At 47.4% G+C, this 25,030-nt stretch overlaps 1 protein-coding gene across 1 annotated transcript in view; it reads left to right on the top strand.

The window, feature by feature from the left end:
* Positions 1–23,750, top strand: part of LOC135216775 (m7GpppN-mRNA hydrolase-like) — a gene marked incomplete in the record, with an annotated part of 310,615 nt that extends 286,865 nt beyond the window's left edge. Inside the window, 1 exon segment of the mRNA XM_064252259.1 lies at positions 22,733–23,750. Coding sequence (XP_064108329.1) covers positions 22,733–22,803 — 71 coding nt within the window.
* Between the last annotated feature and the right edge of the window lie 1,280 nt (positions 23,751–25,030).

The following is a 25,030-nucleotide window of genomic DNA, read 5'->3' as shown; positions in this document are numbered from 1 at the left end:
ATTCTTTCCTTTTGGTTGATGGAATCGACAGAGTATGGGAGGATAGATTCCATTGAATGCCCAGCCACTGAAAGTCTGACTCTGGAGTGAGTCTTGACTTGGTCCTGTTTATCTTGAAGCCTAGATATTCCAGGAACTGAATCACTTTCAGTGTGGCTCTGTTGCATTCCTCGACTGTTGGCGCCCAGATCAACCAATCGTCGAGATACGCTACTACCATAATCCCTTGTGATCTGAGTTGTTGCACTACCACTTCCGCTAGTTTCGTGAACACCCTGGGTGCCACGTTGAGTCCGATAAGGGAACTACCTTGAAGGAGAAAGTCTGGTCTCCTATCTTGAAACCCTTGAAACCCAGAATATGGACGGAAGTGTCTTGCAATAGGGATATGATAGTAGGCGTCTGTAAGATCGATAGAGGTGGTGACGGCCCCACGGGGAAGTAGGTCCGCACCTGTGAGATCGTGAGCATCTTGAACTTGTCGCAGCGGATGGCTAAGTTTAAGCGGGACAAGTCTAAGATTACTCTTCTTTTTTGTGAGCCTTTCTTTGGCACGCTGAACAAGCGACCTTGAAATTTTAATCTCTTGACTCTCACTATAGCTCCTTTCTGAGGAGGTCCTCTGCGTACTCTGTCAATTCCTTGGAAGGAAGTTGACGGAAAGGTCTGGATGGAGGTGGGTTCGTCAACCAGCTCCAACCCAGGCCTTTTGACACTATGCTCTGAGCCCATTCGCTGAAGTTCCACCGGTGGCGAAAGTGGAACAGCCTCCCTCCTACCTGAAGTTCTTCATTGGTTCTGGTAACCGCCTCGGCCTCCTCTGAAGTGCTTTCCCCCTGTTAAAGGGGCCTCCCGATCCTCTCCCACGAAAGGAACGCTTACCTCTGCCTCCCTTACCCGAGCGGTCATACTTCTGTGAAGCTTGACTCTCGAAGGCTTGATTGTAAGCTGGAGAGATGGCGTAAGAGGTGGAGGGCTGAGGTTGAGGGGGATATCACATAAATTGGCTGTGATTGAGCCTTAGAGGTGGAAGGTGGGCTGTTTGCACTAAGGGCACCGCTGGAACTTGCTGAGAAAGCGTGACTGCTTCTTCTGGTAAGGATGGAAGCGCCTAGGTTTCCCCGACCCTTACCTTTAGGTGTTAGGTGTTGTCTCCTCTTAGCTGTAAGGCCCCAACGGTCCTTAAGGCTCTGGTTCAGCCTCGTAGCCTCTGACTGAACTTCCTTCACCATAGCTTCTGGGAAGAGATCTGCTCCCCAGATGTTAGACGAGAGCAACCTATTCGTTCATGTCGAATGGTTGCCTCTTGTAGGACATGCTTCCGACAATTCGTCTTCTAGCAGTGGCAAACTCAAACATATCCGACTGTACCGTTTGAGTCAGTGCTTTGGTCATGAGCTTAAAAAGCGGTTCTGAGCCATAAGCTATGGTTGCTACCTCGGACATAGCCATAGAGTTAATTGATCTGGCTAGTCGCGATTTTGCGTCAAATCAGCCTGAATAAGGCTATCTGGGAGCCTGGGTAGCTTTTCACCAAACTGCTCCATAGCACAGTCCGGTTTGAGTTTGCCAGCTGAGAAGGTGTTTGGCAAGTCCTCCCACAATTCCTCTGTTCCGGCTGGAGGGGAGCAACGGAGATGTGGGATCTGCTTCCTTCAATTGAGGCATGGAGTCCCCCTTCTGGGCCGCTGGGATGGTAGACCTCGCGATCTTTGTCAGGAACGGGAGCGGGGTACTCTCATCCATTGTGAAAATGGTAAAGGGACTCTTGAAAGGTTGTTTTATCCTGGTATTGGAACAATCCATGTCCTCTAAACATCTGAGCCATTCTCTCTGAGCCTGGTCTCGTGAATAGAGGACTGTCCCTCCTTAGGCACCCTATCATCCCGAACCATGGCTGAAGCTGTAAGCCTTGCGTAGGCCTATGAACGGAGGCTGGAGGGGGTTCTACCGGGAAGAACTCGAAGTCCTCTATCCTCCGAGTTTCCGAATTCCGGTATGGAAATGAGACCGTCTTGGAAGGGGCGTATGACGCTACTCTCCTGGATTGTTCATCGAGGAACGGAGGTAGCGAGTCATACGGAGGAAGCTGAGTTCCACTCGTTATTGGAAAAGTGAAGGAGAGGCTAGAGGGACTTCCCTCAGTCCGGCTATAATGGAGTCCTGGGTAAGTAATCCTATCCGACAGACGAGAGATCATTTGCTCCATGTTCTACTCATTTAGGGACCCAACCAGGTCGCCCACCTGTTGCAACAGGCCCAGCATTGGAGTCCAAGGCCGGAGCTGCTGCGGAGGTGGAGGGTGGCTCTGAATCGGAACCAAGGGTAGCGGAACTGGTGACTCTGCCGGAGTGCGAGATCTCTCTCTGGAGGATTTACTCCTCGAGGACTTAGAGCCGGAGCTAGAAGTTTTAGACTTGTCTGCTCCGGGATTCGCAGCCGGAGACTTACGTGAGAGGATGACGCCGAAGTCGACTTCTTAGACGACGACGACGTCTTAGACAAGGATTTCACTGCTTGACCTTGACCTTAGGTCTAACGAAGCGTCAGGAGGAGTATATAATTCATCACCTGTAAAGCCTTGGAAGGATGGAGAGGTTGCAGGAGTAGAAGAAACAGTCACACCAAGGGTGACCCTTGGGTGTCCACCCTACTTACCTCGACCAACAGGTCGTCTACACCTACCATAGGTTCTACATTAATATCTAAAGTCGCGACGTCTGTGGAGATATCCTGGTCTTGATCAGTTAATGAGGCAGCCAGCTGTTGTTGGATGAAGGCGATAGTAGGGGCCGCCTCTACTGGGTCGACGTATCCTGTCGCCTTGCCTCCGGGAAGATTAACAGCGCCAACCGCTTCTCCAAGATGTAAGGCATACCCTTGGCGGCGTTCTTCCCAAAACCGCCGACCCAGGCCCGCAGGGTTGCCAGTGCGGTATCCTTCACTGCCGGCGCCTGGAAGAGAGGGCGTAGGTTAGATTTAAGAATCACTTAAACTAAAACTTAAATATAACTTAAACTTAGATGCCTTAAGTTAAAGTGGATGATGAAAACTTAAGCACTAAAATAGAAGCGGAGCAGCTACCGGAGATGGAATACTCACCCTTCTAAAAGCTGGCTCACCAGATCGTAACATATGGTACACGTCTCATGGTACCAGACCTGGATGTCCCCGTGCAGAGTCGCGCATGGAGCATGGGACCGGCAAACTTCGTGTCCACATGGGTCCTGAAGTGTGGCGGCGCATCCCGGATGCTCACAGTTGGTGGCCTGTAAGTGGGAAGACACATGAGTATCTTAAAGAATAACACTTACAGGCTAAAGGACAGAAGAACTCCGTTGCATGCCGAGCTCGGAAAAAATTTTAGCATAACCCCCCCCTGCCCCGCCTGAATAGGCTATAATCCCGGAGAATCCGGTAAAACATGAGGGGAGGGGGAAGAGGTTAAGTAAGGTACTTAAGATAAACTTATAGTTATCTAATAACTCTTCAAACTAAAAACTCAAACGAACCGAGCAAGTCCAGTGCGTAGCGGAGAGTAGTAACTCAGCAATACGGTACGGTTAGCAGGGACCCACTGTATGTTCCGGTCCCACCCTACTGGGTGACAAACAACTTCCCCGCTGGATGCCAGGACTCCGATCATGAAGGAGACCTAGTAAGGGTCGGGAAGAGCGATAGACATACAGGCTCGAGCGAACCGGAGCGACCAGGTTAAGCAACGGATGGGGGGAAAGGCCTAGTAACCCCCCCATCACATCACCACCGGTGGGCCGGACCGAGAAGCCGGAGGAGGTCGCGTCATCTGAGTCTGTCCCCGTCTCCTGGCCCCCCCCCTCCCCTCCGCCTGGGGGGAGAGAGGGAGGCATGCTTTTTGGGTATGAGGAGCGGAGCGTGGGCAGACTGCCCCACCCTCCCCCGACTCTATGGAAGAGCGGGAGGAGGGGGGAAGGGGACTGGGCAGGCGTCTGGCTGTCTCGTGATCGCGTAGTGACCACGAGACGGTAAAGGCTAAAATAAGACAACTAAACCTAGGACCAACCAACTGATCGAGAGATGCTATCGGGAAGCAACTGAACTGAAAAGCGGTAGCATAGACCCACTGGCCAAAAACCGACTGATCAGAGAGATGCTATAGGGAAGCAAACCGAACTGATGAGCGGTAGCTAGGCTCAAGGAGCCAGGACCTAGGCTAAGCCAGACGCCCAACTAACCTAACCATAAACAAAATACATGGTGATAAAATAAAATAAAAGAAAGAAAACAATAAAGTAGGAGAAAAAATCCAGGAGTGTACGACTAACCGAAGGAAAGTCTACCACTCAAAGCTAGTCAGAGGCCGATACTAAGAGCCGGGACTAGGGTCTGGAAAGAAGAAGCCTACATAAGGTAAAAGACATGCATGCATGACAAACCTGAGTAGACAGTACCCTAAGTAAAACGGATAATAAATATAGAGCGTACATAGAGAATGGGATGTTCTAGGTATGGGAGACCGAGAACGAACCCACCACGCGGCAGAACCATGCTGCCATGCTTCCGACCCCGAGTACGTATTTATACCTAAAAAACGGCAAATACTGACGAGGGCCGGAAAAAACCAACTAACCATAAATACTGAGTTACTTAACTTAGCTGCTGCAATAGCTGCACGCTCCATTATAGATAAATCCAACGAAAGGGACAAAAAACACAGAGAGAAAAATATCACGTGTGCTCGTGAGGTGCTAACTGAAAAGGATGGCCACTAGAGGCGCAGCAGTCGGCGGCATGGGATGGAGTAGTAGTAGTACGAGCTGCTCACTCTGTGGGTCGGCTCTCCTCATGGAGGGTTTTTGTTGTGGGAGATTTCTATTGGCATTTGGCTCGTGGTAGTGGTCTCACTCGCCTAGTGTTCATACCGACACCCTCTTGGAGGGTGAGCGAGTCAGTTATACTGACCTTTTTCTTTATTTTATTTATTCTCTGGTATGTGTTAGTACATTTACCCTAGAAATAATAGATTAAAGGATATTTCGCGCAGCGACACGAGCTGAGCCCAGAAATGCAATTTTGGACAAATTGTCATTTGTTCCGACACGGCATACAAACCTTCGGTCCTTTTACAATAGGAAGACTCACTTCTTGGTGGGAGGAATCTGAGTCTTTTGTGAACAGACTGGTGTTCGCCCAACCTTGGAATGCCTCCCTGGTCGTAAGAGCGAGGGAGGGATCCAAGCCTCTGTCCGATTGATCGGGGTGTGCACCGCAGGATCAATGGTCAGACCTCTGACCAAGTACTAAGAGAGAGCAAGCGTATCTCTTCGTACCAGCAAACAAAAAGAACAAGTTCCTATTGCAAGAGGCAACAAAATAAAGTTATGGTTTGTCTCATTGTTGGCATCCACTTCCCCCCCCCTTGTAGGAGGAAGTGGTGGATATTCGCTCCCCATCCCTAGTGAAAGGGGATAGGATGGGGCTCTGTCGAGGTAGCTCACCGGCAATCTCGTCCCTTATCCAGCAAGGTGATGACCGTATCCCTCTACCCACAGGTAGAGGGGAGAAAAAGATAGGAAGACAAGCCAGTCACATTTCTCATTCACTTATCTATTCTTACAGTCACACCAGGACTCGATGCTGTTCAGCCTGCTAGGGTCTGGCGGGTTAGCTACACAACGTGTTTGAGCAGCCACCACGGGTCCCAAGGAAAACGATCCAAGGACCTGTGGGCAATATCCAAAAGGTAGAAGGAGGTGCCAGTGGTCTGGTTGTACCAGACCCCTGCCTTCAGTACCTGCGCCACGGAGAAGTTCTTGTGTAACTCGAGGGAGTGTACTTCCAGGTCATCTTGGTGCTGACGAAGAGTCTTCAACACTCAGCCTGGGATGTCGAGTTTCTTCAGAAAGCGTGGTCGCGCTTTCACAGGACAAAGCAGCATCTCCTTCGCATCGAAGGCGGTGAGTCCATTAGGGAGGGGATTGTGAAGGACTCTAACCGATCGTCAGGAACCGAGGGTTCTGAGTCTTCGCTACAAGTCGGTACGAAATCGAGCGTCACGAATCCCCATCCCCTGGATGCTTGACTTCGCAGGAAAAGTCATGCAATTACCTCAGAGGAAAAGCAAGGGAATGGTCGTATGACCTATCCCTCTTCTCGACTTCGGTGATGTCCTGTACCCATACTGGTCTATTCCGTTCTGCAGCGAAGTGTCTCACATTCTCCTATCCCCATGCAGTGAAGTTCTTCTCGGTAGTGGATAGGACACCGACACTCAATGGTGGGTGTCGATGGTATGGGTACTGTGACAAGCTATTAAACGAAGTAATAATTGCTTTGTAACAACCGAACTAAGTCACAGCGTAGTTCGTAACTGACTTGGGTCGCTCTGACAGTTGCCGCTGACCTGCGTTTTGGAAGGAGGCAAGTTGTCCAAGCATCCGAGCAAGTCACGTACCTTCGCCTTAAAAGGTTATGCCAAGAGACTAAACAAATAATTTGTTCGTCACCGAATGCCAGAAGGCTAGGTGATGATTCTCTTAAGGCATGTGCCCAACAGGCAAAAGTCAATTGCCTTCTAGAGACCGAGGTCCCTGATGGCAAGATATCTCATAGTATAGTTGATTCTCAGCTAAGGAGAAACAACACTATGTGTCGTTGAAGACGAAGGTGTACAGAAAAAGCAACCTACGTCTTCACAGCTGAACCGAGAGAAGGATTCTCAAGATTCTGAACCTGTGCTACAAAGACTGAGAACGCTAACCGCTATTCATTGCTGTCCGGTGAGGATCGTAGTTGCAATAAAAGCGGAGCGCTTTTCAGTAATGAAGAGACAGGGAATACTGCTGAAGAACTGCTTTCTCATGGGCTGAACATTTGGAAGTAGAAGCTGTCAGGTCGGAGAGTAGTGGCGATGTCTTCTGACACATCTGTTAATTCGGGCGAGCAATGAATAATTGCACACCTACGAATACGAGAGTATTATGAAGACAAACTCAGATGTCTGCAAAAATCATTCGCAGTTAATCGCGGTGCGATGCAGCGGGAGAACTAGTACAGACTTCTGTTACCGTGCGGTAAACAGAAAAGATGAAAGAGTCGAAGATATCTCTGTTGAAAATTCTCGCAATGTCGAAGGCGATGAAATCGAGCGTCACAGCAGTAGAATGGTCCTTCATTATTGCGAGAATCCCCGTTAATCAGAGACCTAAGTCCATGATTGTTGGGCAGAGATACGGTTCGGTAGTCAATCACACCAGGGGAGAGAGAGACGTAACCGACCGCGGCATCTCCGAGACCTAGCTGATACTGAGCTGCTATCAGGCAGTTCAATACGCAGTAGCTCTCGGTGACTCGTCATCCTGAGTTGCCAGGTAATCCATTATTCCACGAAGGAATGCGTTCGGCTAGAACCATCGAGCATAAAGAATACGCTCGAGCAATTATATTTAAAACGAAACGGATTTCGGTAAATACAAAAGCTGATTTGGTGTTGTCATGACAATACCAAGTATCTAAAATCGAAACTGATAACTGCTGGGAGGTTGCAGGCAACCCCGAGTTGCAGTTCAATTAAGATACAATTCGTCGGCGGTCACAAACCGTAGAGTTAAACTACGGTATGCGCCCTACCCCCCGGACAATTCAACTGTTAAAAAGAATCATGTCGCGAGGGTAATATACGTAGTATATTTGTAGGTTCTGTACCACGACCTCCATCCTAAATTCTTTCCTCTCAGGATGAGAATAAGGATTGGAGATCGACCGCCTTCGTTCTCTAGTCAAGAGAGTGAAGGAGAAGTCTTTCCCAAGGAAAAGCTTCAATGGTGAACAGAATACCGAAGACGATAGTTCACGCCAAACTGGAAGTTTCTCGTCCGTTCCTCTCTATTCCAGGTTAATCGCCTACTGTGAGATACTCTTCTTTCAGCAGCAGTCTTCTTCCAAATGCTAGAAATTACAGGAATTCGAGCATAAGCGAGGTTCCCGATTATCGTGTAACAATTATCGGGTGATTCTCGCTCACTTTGGACCGTGGTCTCGCCTAAGTTGTTTTTGGAGATCGTAAAAAACTCGAACACCTCTGAGTGCTCTAGAATTCCCGTAGAATTCTAAGCACTCTGCGAAACCCCCCACCGAATTCGTCAAACGATATCGGCTGGTGGACCTCTCGATTCCCGTAGAAATCGAGAAAGGGGCAGGATCCCTCCTCAACGACCGGGGCTTACGTCAGGTAGACCCGAAAGGTCCCCCCGGTAGCGCAGCCCCTAAACGTGGGATCTTACAGAGAAATCTCTGTAGGATCCCTCCCCTTTCCCTCGTAGCCGTAAGGAGAGAGGGAATGGGGGAGGAATTGGATACTGGCTCGCCTTCCCAGCGGAACTAGCAGTTGGAGAAGAAAAGGAGCAGCCATCGCCTTACGGCGATGGCCTCTCAGAGTCTGGGAAAACGTATCGTCAGGAGAAAACGTTTTCCCGAGGAGGGTTACGAACTCATACTGTAGGTAGGGTCTGCCGCCACTGTGAACGTCGTCTGGGTGGGGCTGATCGACACCTGACGGAGAGAGCCGATACCGTCCTCCGACTCATTCCAGTCCTCGTCGAGTCGAAACCTCTCAGGAGGACCGAAGGGGTATTCAAATACGGTTCCGTAAGAACACAATAGAAAACGCCTCTGTCGCAGTAGAGGAGGTGAAGTAGCTTGTTCACCGGCCAGAACTGAGAGAGCCTTCTTGTCCGGAGACGAGAGACTACCTGTTTCAACACAGTCGGCAAGCTCCGATCCGCGGCAGACCCACCGTCGATTTGGGTTCCCTCTCGGGCCCCAAAACGACTCAAGCCGAGACGTGGCTCTGCTGGTGGGAGCGGCGATCCTTCCCAAGAGGTCGTTGTGCTGACGAATCAGCGCCATAACCTCGGCAAAGTTCCTCTGGATCTCGGAAGTCACAGCATCTTTTCAGAGTAGGGACCGTTAAGGGCCCTTTCGAATTACCGAGCATATTCCGAGAACCTTCCTCCTAAGAGGGGGAACAGCGACAGCCCTCTCGGTCTTCTCCATCCACTTGCGCATACATCCTGGCTGGTCCAAGAACCGTGCCTGGCACGTAGGGCGTCGTGGTGGGATCATGATGGGCAGCACCCCTCACGATCTCCTGAATATCTCGCTCCTCCCGGTGTAACCCGAGGAGGTTGAAGGTACGGGAGAGGCAGACCTGACGCTCCCTCCTCTCGCTCGCTGGCAGAACCAGCAGGCTTGGAGGGCTGCAGCGATCGTCAACCCGCGGTGGCGATCGAGCTGCAGGCCTGGTCGAACCGTCTCGCTGTGGAGAACGGCTGGACTGAGCACAGCGGCCCCGATCTCGAGTGTCAGACGAGCTGGTGCTGGTTGCCGTACCCGATCGCTGGTACTCTGTGAGAGCGACGGTCAGGCGACCTGCAGGCTCCACTGTCACGGTGAGACCGGTGCTTGTCCTCACGGCACGTCACGTCACTGGTTCCAGCCGTGGCTGGCACCGGCGAACGGGGACCTCTTCCCAGCCTCAGCCCGTGGCCGTTTCATGGACCGTCACGTCCCCCGGGTAGCCAGCTGGTCGCCGGCGAGAGCGAGAGCTGGTCTGGTGAGAGTCACGTGAGCGGCTGTCACCAGTCTTCCGCCCGGTGCCGTGAACCTGACGCTGAGCGGACTCAGAGGTCTGGTTCCTGGCTGCACGGTCGCTGGTAGGCGACCGTGGACACTCGGTACCTCCCGCGAACGAGAGGCCGAGACGGACCCTGATGCAGTGGCAGAACCACTGACACCAGGCGAGGAAGGTACCGGTGTTAGCCCGGTACCCCTCTGGTCCCCGTAGTCTTCTTTCCTTGCGAAGAAGAGACGGCCCCGCGCTCCCACCCGAAGGAGCAGGAGGACCAGCGGAAGGAACCCTCCCGTCCCACCCCCGAGGTGAGACGGGTCCCGAGAAGCTCCCGAGGGAGACTTCTTAGGAGGAGGAGGCAACCTTCTTCTCCTCGGCTGTGAAGCCTTAGAAGTCGAAGGGAAGAGGCGGCAGCCGACAACGATGAAGAAGATGAAGACGACGACGACGACACCCACCTTCCTCCTCTTCTTCGTCAGCTTCCTCAGGACAGACGTAAGATCTGCTATCCAGGGCGGAGCCGGGGCTGCTGTAGCCGAAGCCACAGGGCCCAGGACGCACACCTGTACAGACAGACCAAAGTCTGGGGTAGTACCACCACCGAACAGGGACGACGTCAGCAGGTATGGTCATCTCATAACAGCAGCACAGCCAGCACAGCATCGGCAGGGAGCCAGCGCAGCAACGGCAGGGACAGTCAGCACAGAATCGGCAGGTACGGCAGGCAGGCACCCCAGGAAACACAGGAGGTGAAGCAGCAGCCAGCAACATCCTGGTACCGGCGCAGGTCCAGGGGCGAGCTCTAGGGCAGCGGAAGTGTGGTCCGGCAGCGCGGCAACCACGAGGGCGGCGGCACGGCCCGCTCTAGGTACGGCGAACGGCACTTCACAGCGGCTGTAGGCAAGACTGTTACCACGTGAGGCGAGTACACCAGGTGAGGAGGGACGTCGTCACCTGGAGTCGATATCGTTTGTCGTGGTCACCAGCTCCATGGTGACCGCAGCAGGGCCCCGACATAGACCGCCGCCCCTGGGACACTAGCAGCCCTGCAAATCGAAGGACGCCCATACCTCACCAAGGTCCACCCTCGTGGCAATAGCACCTGCGGAATAACATAGTAGTGATTAGTGTGAAGTCCCCTCGCGCGGGGGGGTGAGCCCCACCCCCCCCGAACGAGCGGAAGACCCCGAATACAATTGTACATCGGGCACCGAGCGCCCTCCCCCGCGCTCGACGGATCGGGCGAGGAGGAGAACCCAGATAACCTCCCCCCCGAGAAGGGATGCATCTTTGGGAGCTTAGCGGGGCGGGGGGGGGGTGGGGGGGGATTCTCGTTCCCCACCCCCGCACAGCACCCCATGTACCCAACAATAATATAAGAGCCCGAGAGCAATCGTGCCCATCGGCACGAATGCAAGGGCATAAGGATCAATTCCCTGACTGAGCGGAACTTGAACCAAATATTGATGCAATCAATAATAAAAGGAATAACATGAAAAAGAAAGAATCTTGCATTACGATTCACTTCACAATGAATAAGGGCTCGAGCGAGCGCATTTGCGCCCTCGGTACCGAGCGCAAGGTAAAAGGATCCATTCCCCGATTATGAACGGAAACCTTGATCCATAATGAATTGATGCAATCAAAATATATATGAAAAATGAAAAAGAATACTGCGCTTGCGATTTCACTTCATACAAATAAAAAGGGGAAGGATCAATTCCCCGGAAATAGCGGAAACATTGATCCAAGTACAAATAATGCAATCTCAATAAAATATGAAAATGAAAAGAACTGCACTTGCGATTTCACTTCATTCAAATAAAAAGGGGAAAGGATCAATTTCCGGGTAAGAGCGGAAACTGATCCAAAATGAGTATTGCTACAATCAATAAATATATGAAAAATGAAAAAGAATACTGTACTTGCGATTCCACTTCCATACAGAATAAGTTTTCGTGCCGAGCGCATTCGCTCGGCAACGGGCATACAGGTAAAAAAAAAAATAAATGAAAAGGGTACTTACTTACGATTTTCATCTACACATTTTCAACCAAAATATAAGCTCGGAGCGAGCGCTCTCCCGCCCTCGGCACCGAGCATACACAATACGAGGATCATTTCTGGGAAAATGAATTCCCGCACTTACGCCCTTCAGTCCCGGCACTCGGGTAATCGGAGGGCGTGGAGAAACCAAGATCCTTTAATTCACAATTGAATTCGATGGAAATAAATATGAAATGATTGTACTTACAATTCAGTTTCACTAGATAAATAGAAAAAGAAAAACACAACCATGCGAAAGCAACGACGATGAAGCGGGCAGAGAGCGATGATACACGTCTACACGCCAGCAGGCCGAAGAAAGCAAAAGTGATTTGTTTTACCTCCCAGTCGCGGCGCGCCTGTCGACAAGCAGTTAACTACCGAACCCCTTGTTCGAAAGCTTACGACCTATCCAGCTGCCGCTAGTACCTTCCTATTGTAAAAGGACCGAAGGTTTGTATGCCGTGTCGGAACAATTAGGATGATACCAAGGTGGGGATGGGGTAGAGGGGATGCCCATTCTCACCGATTCGACAATACCCATTGTTCTTCCAGCCTGTATACAGAATGTAAAACTGAAGGGAAATAGCAAAGTGTGGTGGACAAGGAGGGTTACTTCTAATATGAAAGGGTACGGTTTGTATACCTAGGTAAAATATGTTTTATAGAAACTAATCAGTCGAGAGGAGGTAAAATGAGCCGACTATTACTTTACTGGCAGAGTGGTGTCAGTGTGGAAAAAAGGGAAGTTATTGGTGCCTCTGCTGACACTACCCCAGGGGCAGGGTGGTGTTAGTCTAATGGCACTGCCCAGGAGATCGGGGATGTACTGTCCATCTTCCACGCTTAGCACGTCATGGACCCAAGTTATGTCAGGTTAATCCTGAAGATCCTGGTGCTTGGTGTAGGGACCATTCTATCCCAACAACTAGATTTGCATGAGATTCTTTTTGCCTGGGATGTAACTGGCTCTTAGTTTAATCCCATGCTGTTGGACAGCTAGTGGGCACAAGGGGAAGACCATCCCCCTCTTTTGATGCTCACGATGCCATAATCTCTCAACATGTTGATCTGCACTTTGATCATGTTTTGGAGGCCAAGTTCCTAAAGACTCCCAGGAGATTGTGGTCCAACAGCACCACTCTAGGTCTTTCCAGAGTTTGTTTTGAAGAGGACTAAATGGTGTGGCAGCTTGTCTAGAAATGACAGTGGTATTCCAGTTGCCATCAAATTGAACAAAGATGACCTCTCCCATTTGGGACGAGTTTCTCCAGGGACATTAGGTGGCCCAGTGTTACTTGTCATTGTAAAGCTGGTTGCTCCTCCTTCAGGAAGTTCTTGCCAACTTCCTTGAGATCGTCTGTTTGGGTTAGGGGGTGTTTGCTGGAAAGGCCTTCACTGAAACAAGTTGAGATTATTCCAAGATACTTGATTCTCTGCTTGGGAAGTAAGTCAAATTTCCACCAGTTTATGATGATCCTCTGACTTCCTGCAACAGGATATCAGACCCTGCCTGTTCTGTGGAAGCATCCTTTCCAAGGAAGCAAGGTGCCAGTCTTCCAGATAATGCAACAAATGGATTCCCTTGGAGTGAGCCCAAGCCAAGACTAGTATGAAAATTTGGTGAACACCAATGGGGCTGTTACCAGACCAAAGCAGAGGCTCTTCAACTGAAAGGCTTCCCCTTGTCACATAAAACAAAGGAACTTTGAATTGTGGTGAATAGAGATTTGAAAATAAGTATCCTGGAGATCGATCAAGATTATGACAGACTGCAACACTGAATGAGCGGTTACCATCGTGAAGGTCATCTGTCTGATGTAGCTGTTCAGTGCAATGAGACCTATGATGGCCCTCCATCTCCCAAAACTTTCTCTACTAGGAAGAGGCAGCTGTAGGAACCTAAAGACTTGACCCACACAATCTCAATTGCTTCCTTCTGCATTAGTCGTGACCTGTGTCCCCAGAGCATTGGACTTGGTAGAGTTTGGTAAGGTATATCAGGAATGGGATAGGGTCAAGGGGGAGAGGGGAGCATCGGTCCTTGAAGGGAGTCTGTATCCATCCTTCAGGACTGCTACTACCCATTACTCTGCCCTGTATTGCTGCCATGCCATCCAATGATTCAAGAGGTGGCCGCCACCTGTGGGAGGGCCTATCCTCCTAGGAATCCCCTTTTTTCTTGTGCCGGTACTTCCTCTGTTAGGCTGACTCAGGGAGGAGTGGCAAAAGGACTGAAACATGTCCACACCCTTTGTAGAGGTAGTTGGAGTGGATTCTTGTCTCAATTTTATCTGCAGGGTTTCCAAATGCATGGATGGTGGCCTTGGTCTGAGCTGGAATTTTGGAAGTTGCCAGCCCACTCCTTTGGCTGATCTTGAAGGTTGCTGCCCAAGAGATGAGGGGATCACATGAATCTCCACTCTCAATAGCCACTTCTACTTCCACCTTCCCTGGAGGGAAGTAGAGGTGAGAATCCAGGATTGAGCTATTGCTGAGGGAGAGCCAATGTTCATGAGATACTTGTCTAGATATAAGAAGAGGAACGAGTTTCTCCATTGTAGGATAGTGTTGGCCCAAAGGTTAGTGATCTGGTGAGCTGGGACAGTGAGGCCTTTCCTGCCTGACACCATAAGCTTCCTTACCTTACCCCAACGGTTTGCGGGCAACTCCCTCATCTTGACAGTATTGTGGTGCTCTGCCACATTTACAGGTAAGATGCGATGTGGTGCACCATCATTAAAACCACTTTTATGTTGTTTGGCTCCGAGAAGTTAAAGTTTAGGTCCTGTTAGCAAGGAGTGAGTTGTTGTTGCCCTCTTGGGTGTAGTACTTATTCTGCCTGGATAATGGATGGTATTCTGCCTGGATAGTTGATGGGGAAGGGGGGAGCAGCTTTTCTGATCTGCTGGCTGATCCACAGACCAGAAAGTTCACAAAAGCTCTGACCAAAGTAGCCTTACCAACGGTCTTGCTTTTAGGGTGGAATCTACTGCTTGCTCCTAAAGGGGACAGGTTTGGGGTGGAATCCAGTGCTCACTCCTAAAGAGACCACAGGTGAAGCTGTCTCCAGGAATAAAATGTTATTGTTATAATACAATTAAGTTTGTTCATACTTACCTGGCAGATATATATATAGCTGTATTCTCCGAAGTCCGACAGAATTTCAAAATTCGCGGCACACGCAGTGGGCGGCCAGGTGGTGGTACCCATTCCCGCCGCTGGGAGGCGGATATCAGGACTATTCCATTTTTCTATTCATATTTTATCAGTGCCACTGTCTCCTGAGGGGAGGTGGGTGGGCACTTTAATTATATATATCTGCCAGGTAAGTATGAACAAACTTAATTGTATTATAACAATAACATTTTGTTCATGAAACTTACCTGACATATTATATAGCTGAATCCCACCTTCGGATGGTGGGAAAGAGACAGAATAGGATTTTTGGGAAACTAAATTAAGTTGATGATATACATCTTGGTTCCTCACCTGTTAGCATAGCCGACTTCGTGATTACTGTCACTAAAGTCTGCTTCTGCATTACTAGAGTTGCCAGCGAGGTAGAGACCTGTAATGCTGGTGCGCTCTAGATGATCTGTCAACAGGGGCGTGACCACAATGTGACTAGACCATATGACCATACTTCTGAGGGCAACGAAGCTAAAACCACCACCTGACCTAACCTATTAAAGTTAGTTCCATAACTTCTAGGCTAAAGAAAAGGAACGCGCCTCAAGCGACCAACCCTTCAAAGTTAAAAGCACACCTATCCCTTTTCTATAGGATAGGATTCGTGTTGCTTGCTGCCCCCAATAATATATCTACGGATATGTATGGTCCTAGCGACTTACAGATCTCAAATGTCGTCTTCACATCCCGTCGGGAGTGTGAAGCGAACACAGAGTTGCTTCGCTAAAGCGTGGCACTCAGGATGTTACTGAGTGTCATGCTCTGTTGAAATGCTTCCGAGGCCGCGCCCTCACCTCTTGAGCATTCATATTAAGAAAAAATCTCAAATCTTTATGCAAACATAATGAATGAGACTTCTTAAAAGAACTCCTTGACTATAATGCCAGGGTGTTCTTGGACATGAACCAGTCTGGTCTTTTTACGGAACACCGCAGATTGTCCGTTGACCTCGACTTACTATAGTTTTATTAAGATAAAACTTGAGAGACCCGACAGGGCACAGGACTCTCTAATGCCTTTGCCCAATAATTTGTGCCATACCCTTGGTCTCCAAACCTTCGGGTCAAGGGTTAGACAGGTTTTCGTTCTATCAAGAATGGAAGGCTTAGAGGACAGACCGCATTATGTCCTTTAAAGCTAAAACCTCTGATGATAGCTAAAAGCTCACTAACCCTCTTTGCCGTGGCTAGAGCGGTTAGAATGTTAGCCTTTCTGGTCACGTGTATTAAGTTCGCAGAAAGGATAGGTTCGAAATGCTTTTGGCATCAGAAACTCGGACTACGTCTAAGTTCCATGCCGGACCTGCGATCCAGAGAATTTCAAGATCTCCCCAGACCTCAAAGATCGTGAAGCTTTGTTGTTTGACAGAACCGAATCTCTGAGCCTAGAGGCCGTCAACAACATATTTGCATATTCTACAATAGTTAGGACTTCTATCTTATCTCGTACTTCATACGGAAAGATAGAACCATAAAGAAATTCACAGAGGTCGAGTTGGAGGAACAGTCATTTCCCTTCACTATCCAGAAACGGCCCGCTCCGATTGAACACTGAAAATAGGCAGCACTGCTTTGCCTTGGCCAAGAGACTGCCATTAATCTAGAAGATCTTATCGCTTCTCGATAGTCTGAACGCCTTCAGACTCAGAGAGGAGAGATATTAGATACTTCACTAAGTGACGAAGTTAGATTACACCGATTCTCTCGGGAAGGGTCTTTGGACAATTCTCTGAATTACCTGACCTCTGTGAATCCAACCTCTTAGAGGCCAACATGTGGCGACTAAAGCTAATCCTCTAGGATCATGAATAAGGGAACAACTTAAGAGGAAGCTCCTTCGTCTTCAAAATTACGAAAAACTTAACGAAAGGACGCCCTCAGTCTCTCCTCACTTTCGAAATACTTCTAAGTGAGGATTACTCAGACGTCAGTAGTTGTTGCCTTCGATCGAGAAGACCCGCACGGACGTGCACTAGTTTAACGAACCTCTTGAGGACCGTTACGTTCCGTGCCCAAGCCCATAACCAATTCTCTGTTCTTGAGCTATGAAAGAGCTGAGAAATTATCCGAGATGATTTGGGCCACTCGATCCAAATTCACCCTTCGAGGAACTGGAGAGCCGACCAATTTGGCTTCCAATTCTTTCAGACAATGTGCCAGAACATCTGTTTTTCCTCTGTTCGGATGTCTGGCACCCTCTCGCTATCACCCGAGGTGATCCTTAAGCCGTTGAGAGAAAATTAGAATTATTACAAGATCTTTGATGTTATTCCAATTTCTTCGTGAGGAAAAATTGTAGAGGTCTGAATTGCTGTTTATTCAGGAAAACAAGCTTCTCCAGCGAGGAAATGGTCCCCAGCAAACTCATCCATTCCCTCACTCAGCCTGCTTCCTTCCCTAAATAAGGCTGACATTTGCATAAGCAGGAGAGCATTATTATAGTGCTATGCCGCGGTAGATTCGTACAGAGGATCTGTTTACCCCGTGCGGTCAAACCCGCACCGAACAAGTATAAGAGATATCTTGTTGAAATTTTCTAAGTAAACGGAAGGCATGTTCATTCATGATTACTAGAAATTTCCTCAACCCGAGGCTAAAATCCATGATTGTATTGCAGAGAGACGCAACAAACGCGCATGACACCGAGCTAGCCGGTACTGCGTAGATCACACTCATCACAGTAACAGCAGCCTTGTTCATCGTCTCGCACTATCTGCCTGAGTTGCCAGCTACTCCTTTTACGAAGGGATAGGTATGAAATTATCGAGCAAAAGGACTCTCAAGCAGGCATATTTAAACGAAACAAAATTCGCTAAATACAGAATCTGAGTTGGTGTTGTCGTAACAATACCTGAATAGTTATTCTTACTCCGAAAACTCTTGGAAGGTTGAAGGGAGTGTCAAATAAATACATTAGAACAACAGTTCTTTCGGCTTCTATCCGCAGAGGTAAATACTATATGCGTATATGACTTGACCCATGCGTTAGCAAAATGACGCAAAGATAAACTACGTAAGTATTGTAGTAATTTGAACATCGAATTCTCTACTACATCTTTCCTCGACGAGGAAGAGAGAAAGAAAGGAAAACGACTGTCCACGTTCTAATGAATGAGACTTTTTAAAAGAACTCCTTGACTCTTTGCCAAGAAAAGGGAGTAATATTCGAATAGAGATCATCAAGAGAGAACCGAGGATCGAAAAGGACCGTTCAAAGTTCTTATGATATTGGACATAAGACTTCCTGATCTAGTCTACAAGTCTTTTCTTACTCCCCGGATGAGCCTCTGAAAATGAATGAGAGCTCTTCAAAATTTGTTAATGAGTTTATCCGCTTAAACGATAAAAACGTTAAAATCTATGTCAATGAGAACTACCCCATTTATGAGGGGTCCCCCACTTAAATGACAAAACGTTTAGTATCTTGACAATGGGGAAAACGTCCTTACTAGACAAAACTATTAGCACTTTGCTAATAGGGGAAAACCCTTTAACATGACGGAAAGTCACCCAGGAATCCGAGTATATAATCTTCCCGATTCTCAGAGAAATCGATGAAGAGGAAAGAGGGATCGAAGAAAAAATTCGGGTATGTCTCTCCGCTAACTCCGAATCCTTTTTAAAAATTTCTGTAAAGGAATGTCCTGTGGAGAGTCCTGAAAAAACCTCCTCTTGAGACGAGCGTTTATAAAGCGTCAAGCGTCCTAAGAAACGTCCTGAACAGCAAATAAAACGCCTTCTACAAGTCTTTTCTCTCGCAAAGCGTCCTGCCGAGCTTCCACCGAAGCGTCCTGGCGAATGTGCACAAAAGCGTCCTCAAAAGCGTCCTGGAAAGCGTCCTGCTGAGCGTCCTCAAAAGCGTCCTGCCGAGCGTCCTCAAAAGCGTCCTGCTTAGCGTCCTGCTGAGCGTCCTCAAAAAACGTCCTGCTTAGCTACGAGCGTGTCTGAGCAGAGAACACCAAGTCTTCTGAACGACGTTTCAGAGAGGAACTCGTTGAGCGCCTTGATGCATGCAAGGCCCGCCAAGAGGCGTCCTGGCGAGCGACCTTGCCAACATCTCAATGTTATGACGAACCGCGTTTTGCGTATGACGTTGAATATTTTTAAGGGACGTCCTCATGCGAGTCTCCATGGAGAGCCGCACGCTGCTCCTGAGAGTGTGAACACTAAAGGAAGACGTATGGCTTTCGTCTTCCGCAAGGTGCTTGCCGAAGCGTCCTGGAGAATGTCTCTACTTATAGGACGTCGAGCACCTCCAAAAGCTTCCTCACGTCTAAATTGCCCTTCTTATGCCGACCAGAGACATAAGTTGTTTGACTGTGCAAAGCAGCTTGCCGGCCGTCAAACTTATCAGCTTGCTTTTCGAAGTAAAGCGAACGTTACATAACGTATACGGAGCGCCATGAGGAGAGGAGACGAATACTGAGTTGCTCCTCCAAAAGGTGGAATCAAGAATGTCCTTGATTACCAAATTCTTTTGGAATGCTAGCGAGGTTGAAACAGCTCTAACTTCATGAGCGTTCACTCGCAGGAGGCTCAAATCACTCTTCTGGCAAGATGAATGAACCTCCTTAATAATGTACAAGTGATATATACATGAGCGTTCATATACATGAGCGTTCACTCGCAGGAGGCTCAAATCACTCTTCTGGCAAGATGAATGAGCCTCTTTAATAATGTATAAATGATGTATACATGAGCGTTCACTCTCAGGGGGCTCAAATCACTCTTCTGGCAAGATGAATGAGGCCTCCTTAATAATGTATAAATGATGTATACATGAGGGTCACTCGCAGGAGGCTCAAATCACTCTTCTGGAAAGATGAATGAGCCTCCTTAATAATGTATAAATGATATATACATGAGCGTTCACTCGCAGGAGGCTCAAATCACTCTTCTGGCAAGATGAATGAGCCTCCTTAAATGTCCCTTAGAAAAAGAGCCAGTGCATTCTTCTAAAAGGGTAAATGTGGTCTCTTTACTCCTCATCCTCTCGTGACGAGAGAGAGGACGTGAAGCGTCCTCTTCTCTAAAGCTTCTTTAGGGGTGCGAGTCCTTCCGAGAGCCCCAACCCCTGTGTGGGGAGGATGCCTCGGAGGCCGAGAAACAACCCTTGAAGCTTCGTGCACGTGCTTGATCTTCGGCAGCCTGGGAAGCGACAACAGGACCTGCCGAAAGGAAGCCAGATCAGCATGAAAAACCCGTAACCCTCCTTCGGCTTTTGACATGCCCTCTCCCTGGTTTCTGGGAGTCCGACAGAGGTCTAGGCCTAGAGGCGTTATGGGGCCGATCTGACGTTCCCTCCTAACGAGAGAGAGGACGTGAAGCGTCCTCTTCTCTAAAGCTTCTTAGAGGGCGCGAGTCCTTCCGAGAGCTCCAACCCTTTGCGCGGGAGGACGCCTCGGAGGACGAGAAGCAATCCTTCAAGATTCGTGCGCGTGCACGATCTTTAGCAGCCTGGGAAGCGTCAACAGGTTCTGCCGAAGGGACGCCAGATCGGTGGGGAGCCCCCGTAACCCTCTTGCGGCTTTCGACATGCCCTCTCCCTGAGTCCTGGGAGTCCGACAGAGGTCCAGGCCTAGAGGCATTATGGGGCCGATCTGACGCCCCCTCCACAACACAAGGGGCACTACACTTCACAACACTGATTGGAGAGCGAGCACTTTAGTCTAAGATTACTTGATGTAATCCTCTAGCAGACACTTCTTCTAGGCCCGTAAGCCATACCACAGGGTTAGGCAAAATAAAATCTACAGGAGGTTAGAAGGTTCATTATTTCTAACTTCTGTTTACTGTGGAGGAAAACTCCTGATTCTAACACGCTCTAAAATGCGTACATGAATCCTACTTCTTCCGTAATCAGTCACACATTACACTAATTACATTGAACTTATGCAAAGAAAACAAGTAAACGCCATATACACTAAGCGAGTGTCTACCGAAAGTTCCGGTAGCTTCACCATCCCCCATGCAGACAACAAAATCTGAAACTAGGCTAACTAGCCTCAGACATCAAATGCAATGAAAAATTTACGATAGCGTATGCCTAGCCACAAATCCAAGTCAATAATCGTAAGAATAATTAGGATACTTAAGCGGCTAATGAAGTTTCAAATCCTAGGCGGAGGTCTGTAAACAGTTGTTTACCGACCGGCGACAGAAAAAATATGAATAGAAAATGGGAATAGTTCCTGATATCCGCCTCCCAGCGGCGGGAATGGGTACCACCACCTGGCCGCCCACTGCGTGTGCCGCGAATTTTGAAATTCTGTCGGACTTCGGAGAATACAGCTATATATATATCTGTCAGGTAAGTTTCATGAACAAACTAATCTTTTTAATAACAATAGCATTTCTGAAGAGATCAGAGCCTGTTGCCCCCCTCATGTTGGAGAGCAATTTCCCATGCCACAAGAGGAACCAATGATTTCATAATCAATCTTCAGCCCCAGATGAAAGGAGTGTGGAAAGCAGACTCTGAACTGACTGGAATCCTGACAGAGGTTCCAGTAGGGAAAGGAAAGTCATAGTGCAGCACTCTCTAATACTGTAGTAAGATGAGTAACTTGTCTGAGAGTGGGCACCAATGGGAGGGGGGGCCTCTTCCAGGAAAGGCCCTGGCAAGAGCAAGAATGGCAATCCCAGGATCTCCTCAAGTGGCATTAAGAGCTCCAGGGTGAGCAGCTCTCCCTCGAAGAATGTGTACCCTAAGAGCAGAGAGAAAAGCAGGAATGCCTACAGAGCTTGGGGTCTGCAAGAGCTCTAGACCCTGTTCCTGTCAGAGCAAAGATGACTGCCTGGTCAATAGAGCAATACTGGTAGGGTCTGCTTTGCCTCTAGGGAGAGTGGCAATATGGGGGCGTAAGTTCTATAAGAGTGTGCTGTTCTTAGTCTTCGATCTTTGATGATCTATTGAGGGAAAGGAGGATGATGATCAAGGTAGTAAGGGAGATAAGTGATATTTCTTGGTGGTCACCTCTTTCCTCACACAAGAGGTGCTGTGAGTCGGCGAGGGGGCTGAAGGTCAGGCCTTCCTTAGTTGCAGTGGGGAGACTGTAGTTGTTTTACCTCTTCCTTGTCTGGTGAAGATGTAGTCAGTTTCAAAAACTGTGGTTTGGGCCTCTCAGAACAAATGCTGGAAGGGAGGAGGAAGGGGGATGGGCACAGGATGAATGTTCTGCAAGAGTCAGTGTTTGGTCTTGACTAGATGAAGCAACCTTCTTAGGCTTCCTCCTCCTCTTCAGATAAGGCTCCTATTGTGGAGAAAGCCATTCAGCACATGCAGGACAGGGAGAATCACAAGAACACTTTTCTCCTGCAAGAAATACACACGAGTGATGAGAATGGGCATCCCATCTCACCTGCTTCCAGTTGGGTACCACCTGTTTAGTCAGTACACGGCCATTCAATTCATGCACTGGAAGATACTCCATAGTACTACGTATATGAAAGGCATAATATTTATATCCCTGTAGGAACATATAATCACAGCTGATAGAAATTATCTTAAAAACTTGTGATAGCTGTCAAATTTACACACCAGTTTTGCAACTATCTCTCTTATATTAGATCACAAAGTCAACAGATTTTCCAGGGTAATTAATATCCTAAAACTTTCATTTATCACTCAAAAGTTCTACAATGTGGGATATAGGAAGTTCATAAAAATAATGGTTTATTATTAAACTAGAGAAATTCTAATAAGTTACTTGTCCTGTGGGAGGCAATTTTTTTTTATTTCTTTTAGACTTCATGTATTTTTTTATGTAGCAGTAGGAAAATAAAGGCATGTTCAGGTTTTCCTTAATTTTAGTATATGTAATAAATAGTTTAACAAGCCTTACTTCCATGTACCAATAAAATGTTACTTTGCAATTTTCATGCTTAGGCTTTGGAACTGTGTGGTTTGGAGCTGAAAGGGGACCACTGCACTGGAGCCTCCATAACAACAAATATTGAACCAGATGTCTTGCAATATCCAGGCTTATGCTTCTTAAGCATACTGCAGCTTTGAGGCAAAATTTTTTGTTCTTGATTGTGCTGTACCCAATATCTGACACAAAAGTATCAGGCCAAGCGACTACTACTTTGTTAATCCATACCATAAGTTCATGTAAGTTTTGTTTATCAATTTTTTTCCAGCAAGGACCTCTAGAATCTTAGTTAAGATGTAAGTTGTCTCCTAAAGACCAGAGTCACTACTTAAAGGCAATGCCAATTATACAATCGTGTCTGTGTGTCTAACAGTTTCTGCTACCAAAATCACATAAAAGATTCCTGCATAGTCATACTAGCCAAATAGTTAACACTGTAAATAAGCAGCTCCTTACACAACAAGAAAGATTTATATTCTGCTTACCAAGTAACAGATTTAATATTATTCCACAAATAATCTTATTAAATCATGCTAAGGACATTGCTAGTTTCCCATAGACTTGGCTGTCAATACTCTTGCCCTAAATATAGTATGCTGTAGTTCTATCTTAATTCTTGAAAATTATAGCCTGAGTTTTTCAACTATGCCAATGACAAAACTTTTTGAATTAATGTTGCAATGTATTCCACTACTAACACAAGCTAATACATATGGCATCAGGGTAATGAACATATGCAACTTCAGTTTCTAACAATATTGACTGATTTAGTAAGGTCTCTTAGCAAAGTGCTTTATAGGCATCAAGAACCATGTTCCCATGGCATCACTGAAGCTTGCATTCTTACTTTATCATTGCCAATTTGCAGTTCTCAGACAATAATACTCCAGAGGAGGCCAACCCAAACAATGACTGTCTCAAAGGCTGGTTTGAGTTTTGGAGACATAGCTATGTTTTACTTTTTTACAATTTTTGAACAACAAAACATGCTAAACATTTCATAGTTTTCCATGGAAAGCTTATAAGGAAACGGAGCCCAAACAGGTAACTCTGTCTACCTATCTCTAGGCTTGTAATGGTATTGGAACTGACTAGCTTCCAACAGTCTGCAACCATAACAGACAGCTACCAAGGAGCAGCCATCTACAATAAAAATATATACTATATAAAATAGCTGCCAAGGGGGAGATGCTTGTGACAGTTAACAAGGAGCAAACTGCAATGATGACACATCTATAACAAGAAAAATAGTCATAGGTGATCATTATCCTAGGGAGAAGATATTTGATGTTCTGAATGTTGCAGAAGGGTCTTGAAAGCATCCCCTGAAGTTCCTGCCCCTATTATTTCTCAGATTTACATCTCATCTGGTCAGCTTGGTCTCTAATCATCATCTGGCCAACTTGTTTAACTTTACTTTGCTTCAGTTCTTACCTCTCACTTTAGAACAAACAAATACTTTCAGTTTGGTAAGTCAGATAGAGTGAAAATGGGAAAAAGTTGCCTCTTTAAATCACTTTACAGTAATGATCCTACATAGAATATGGTACCCTGGGACTTTGCTCAAATTGCAATAAACTTTTGTCTTTCACAGGTCTAAAAGATAAACCTAGTGTCAAGATCCCTAGATCCTTACAATGGAGTCCTCAGTTGTCTACTTATTGAATATATAATTACTAGGAGACTGACAAAAAGGTAACTATTGCTCAATTTAAATAAGATTTCAACAAAGAAAATGAAAGATATCTCTTGAGAGACAACCATTTTTTATCCACTCAGGAAAAAAATTTGCTACTAAAGGCCACTACCACCCAGCACCCACTGGTGAACAGTCCATCCTCCCCTGGAAATTTTCAAGGTTCTCTTCATGACTAGAATGGAAAAATTTTAACATGTCCACTTCATAAAAACAATCATCAAGAGATTAGTTACAGTGGACCCCCTGTATTCGCGTTCTCCAGATTCGCGGACTCACACATTCGCGGATTTCTCTCGGGAACATTTCCCTGCATTATTTGCGGAAAATTTGCGCATTCGCGGTATTTTTCTATGGTAAATATCCACAAATTCCTGTTTTTTTTTTATGAATTTCATCATAAAATGCACTTTTTGTGATAAAACTATTAAAAAAACCATGTATGAAAATTTTTGGTGGGTTTTTCTTGAGTTTTAACTAACAAAATAGGCTGTTTTTAGCATTTTTATAAGGGTTCCAAACATTCGCAGGTTCTAACTATTCACGGGGGGGTCTGGTACGCATCCCCCGCGAATACGGGGGGGACCACTGTATTGTTCTTAAAGGAGGGATAGTA

This window comes from Macrobrachium nipponense, chromosome 6 (assembly GCF_015104395.2).
Source record: "Macrobrachium nipponense isolate FS-2020 chromosome 6, ASM1510439v2, whole genome shotgun sequence".
NCBI classification, from domain to species: Eukaryota; Metazoa; Arthropoda; class Malacostraca; order Decapoda; family Palaemonidae; genus Macrobrachium; species Macrobrachium nipponense.
This window is presented reverse-complemented; position numbering and strand designations above follow the sequence as displayed.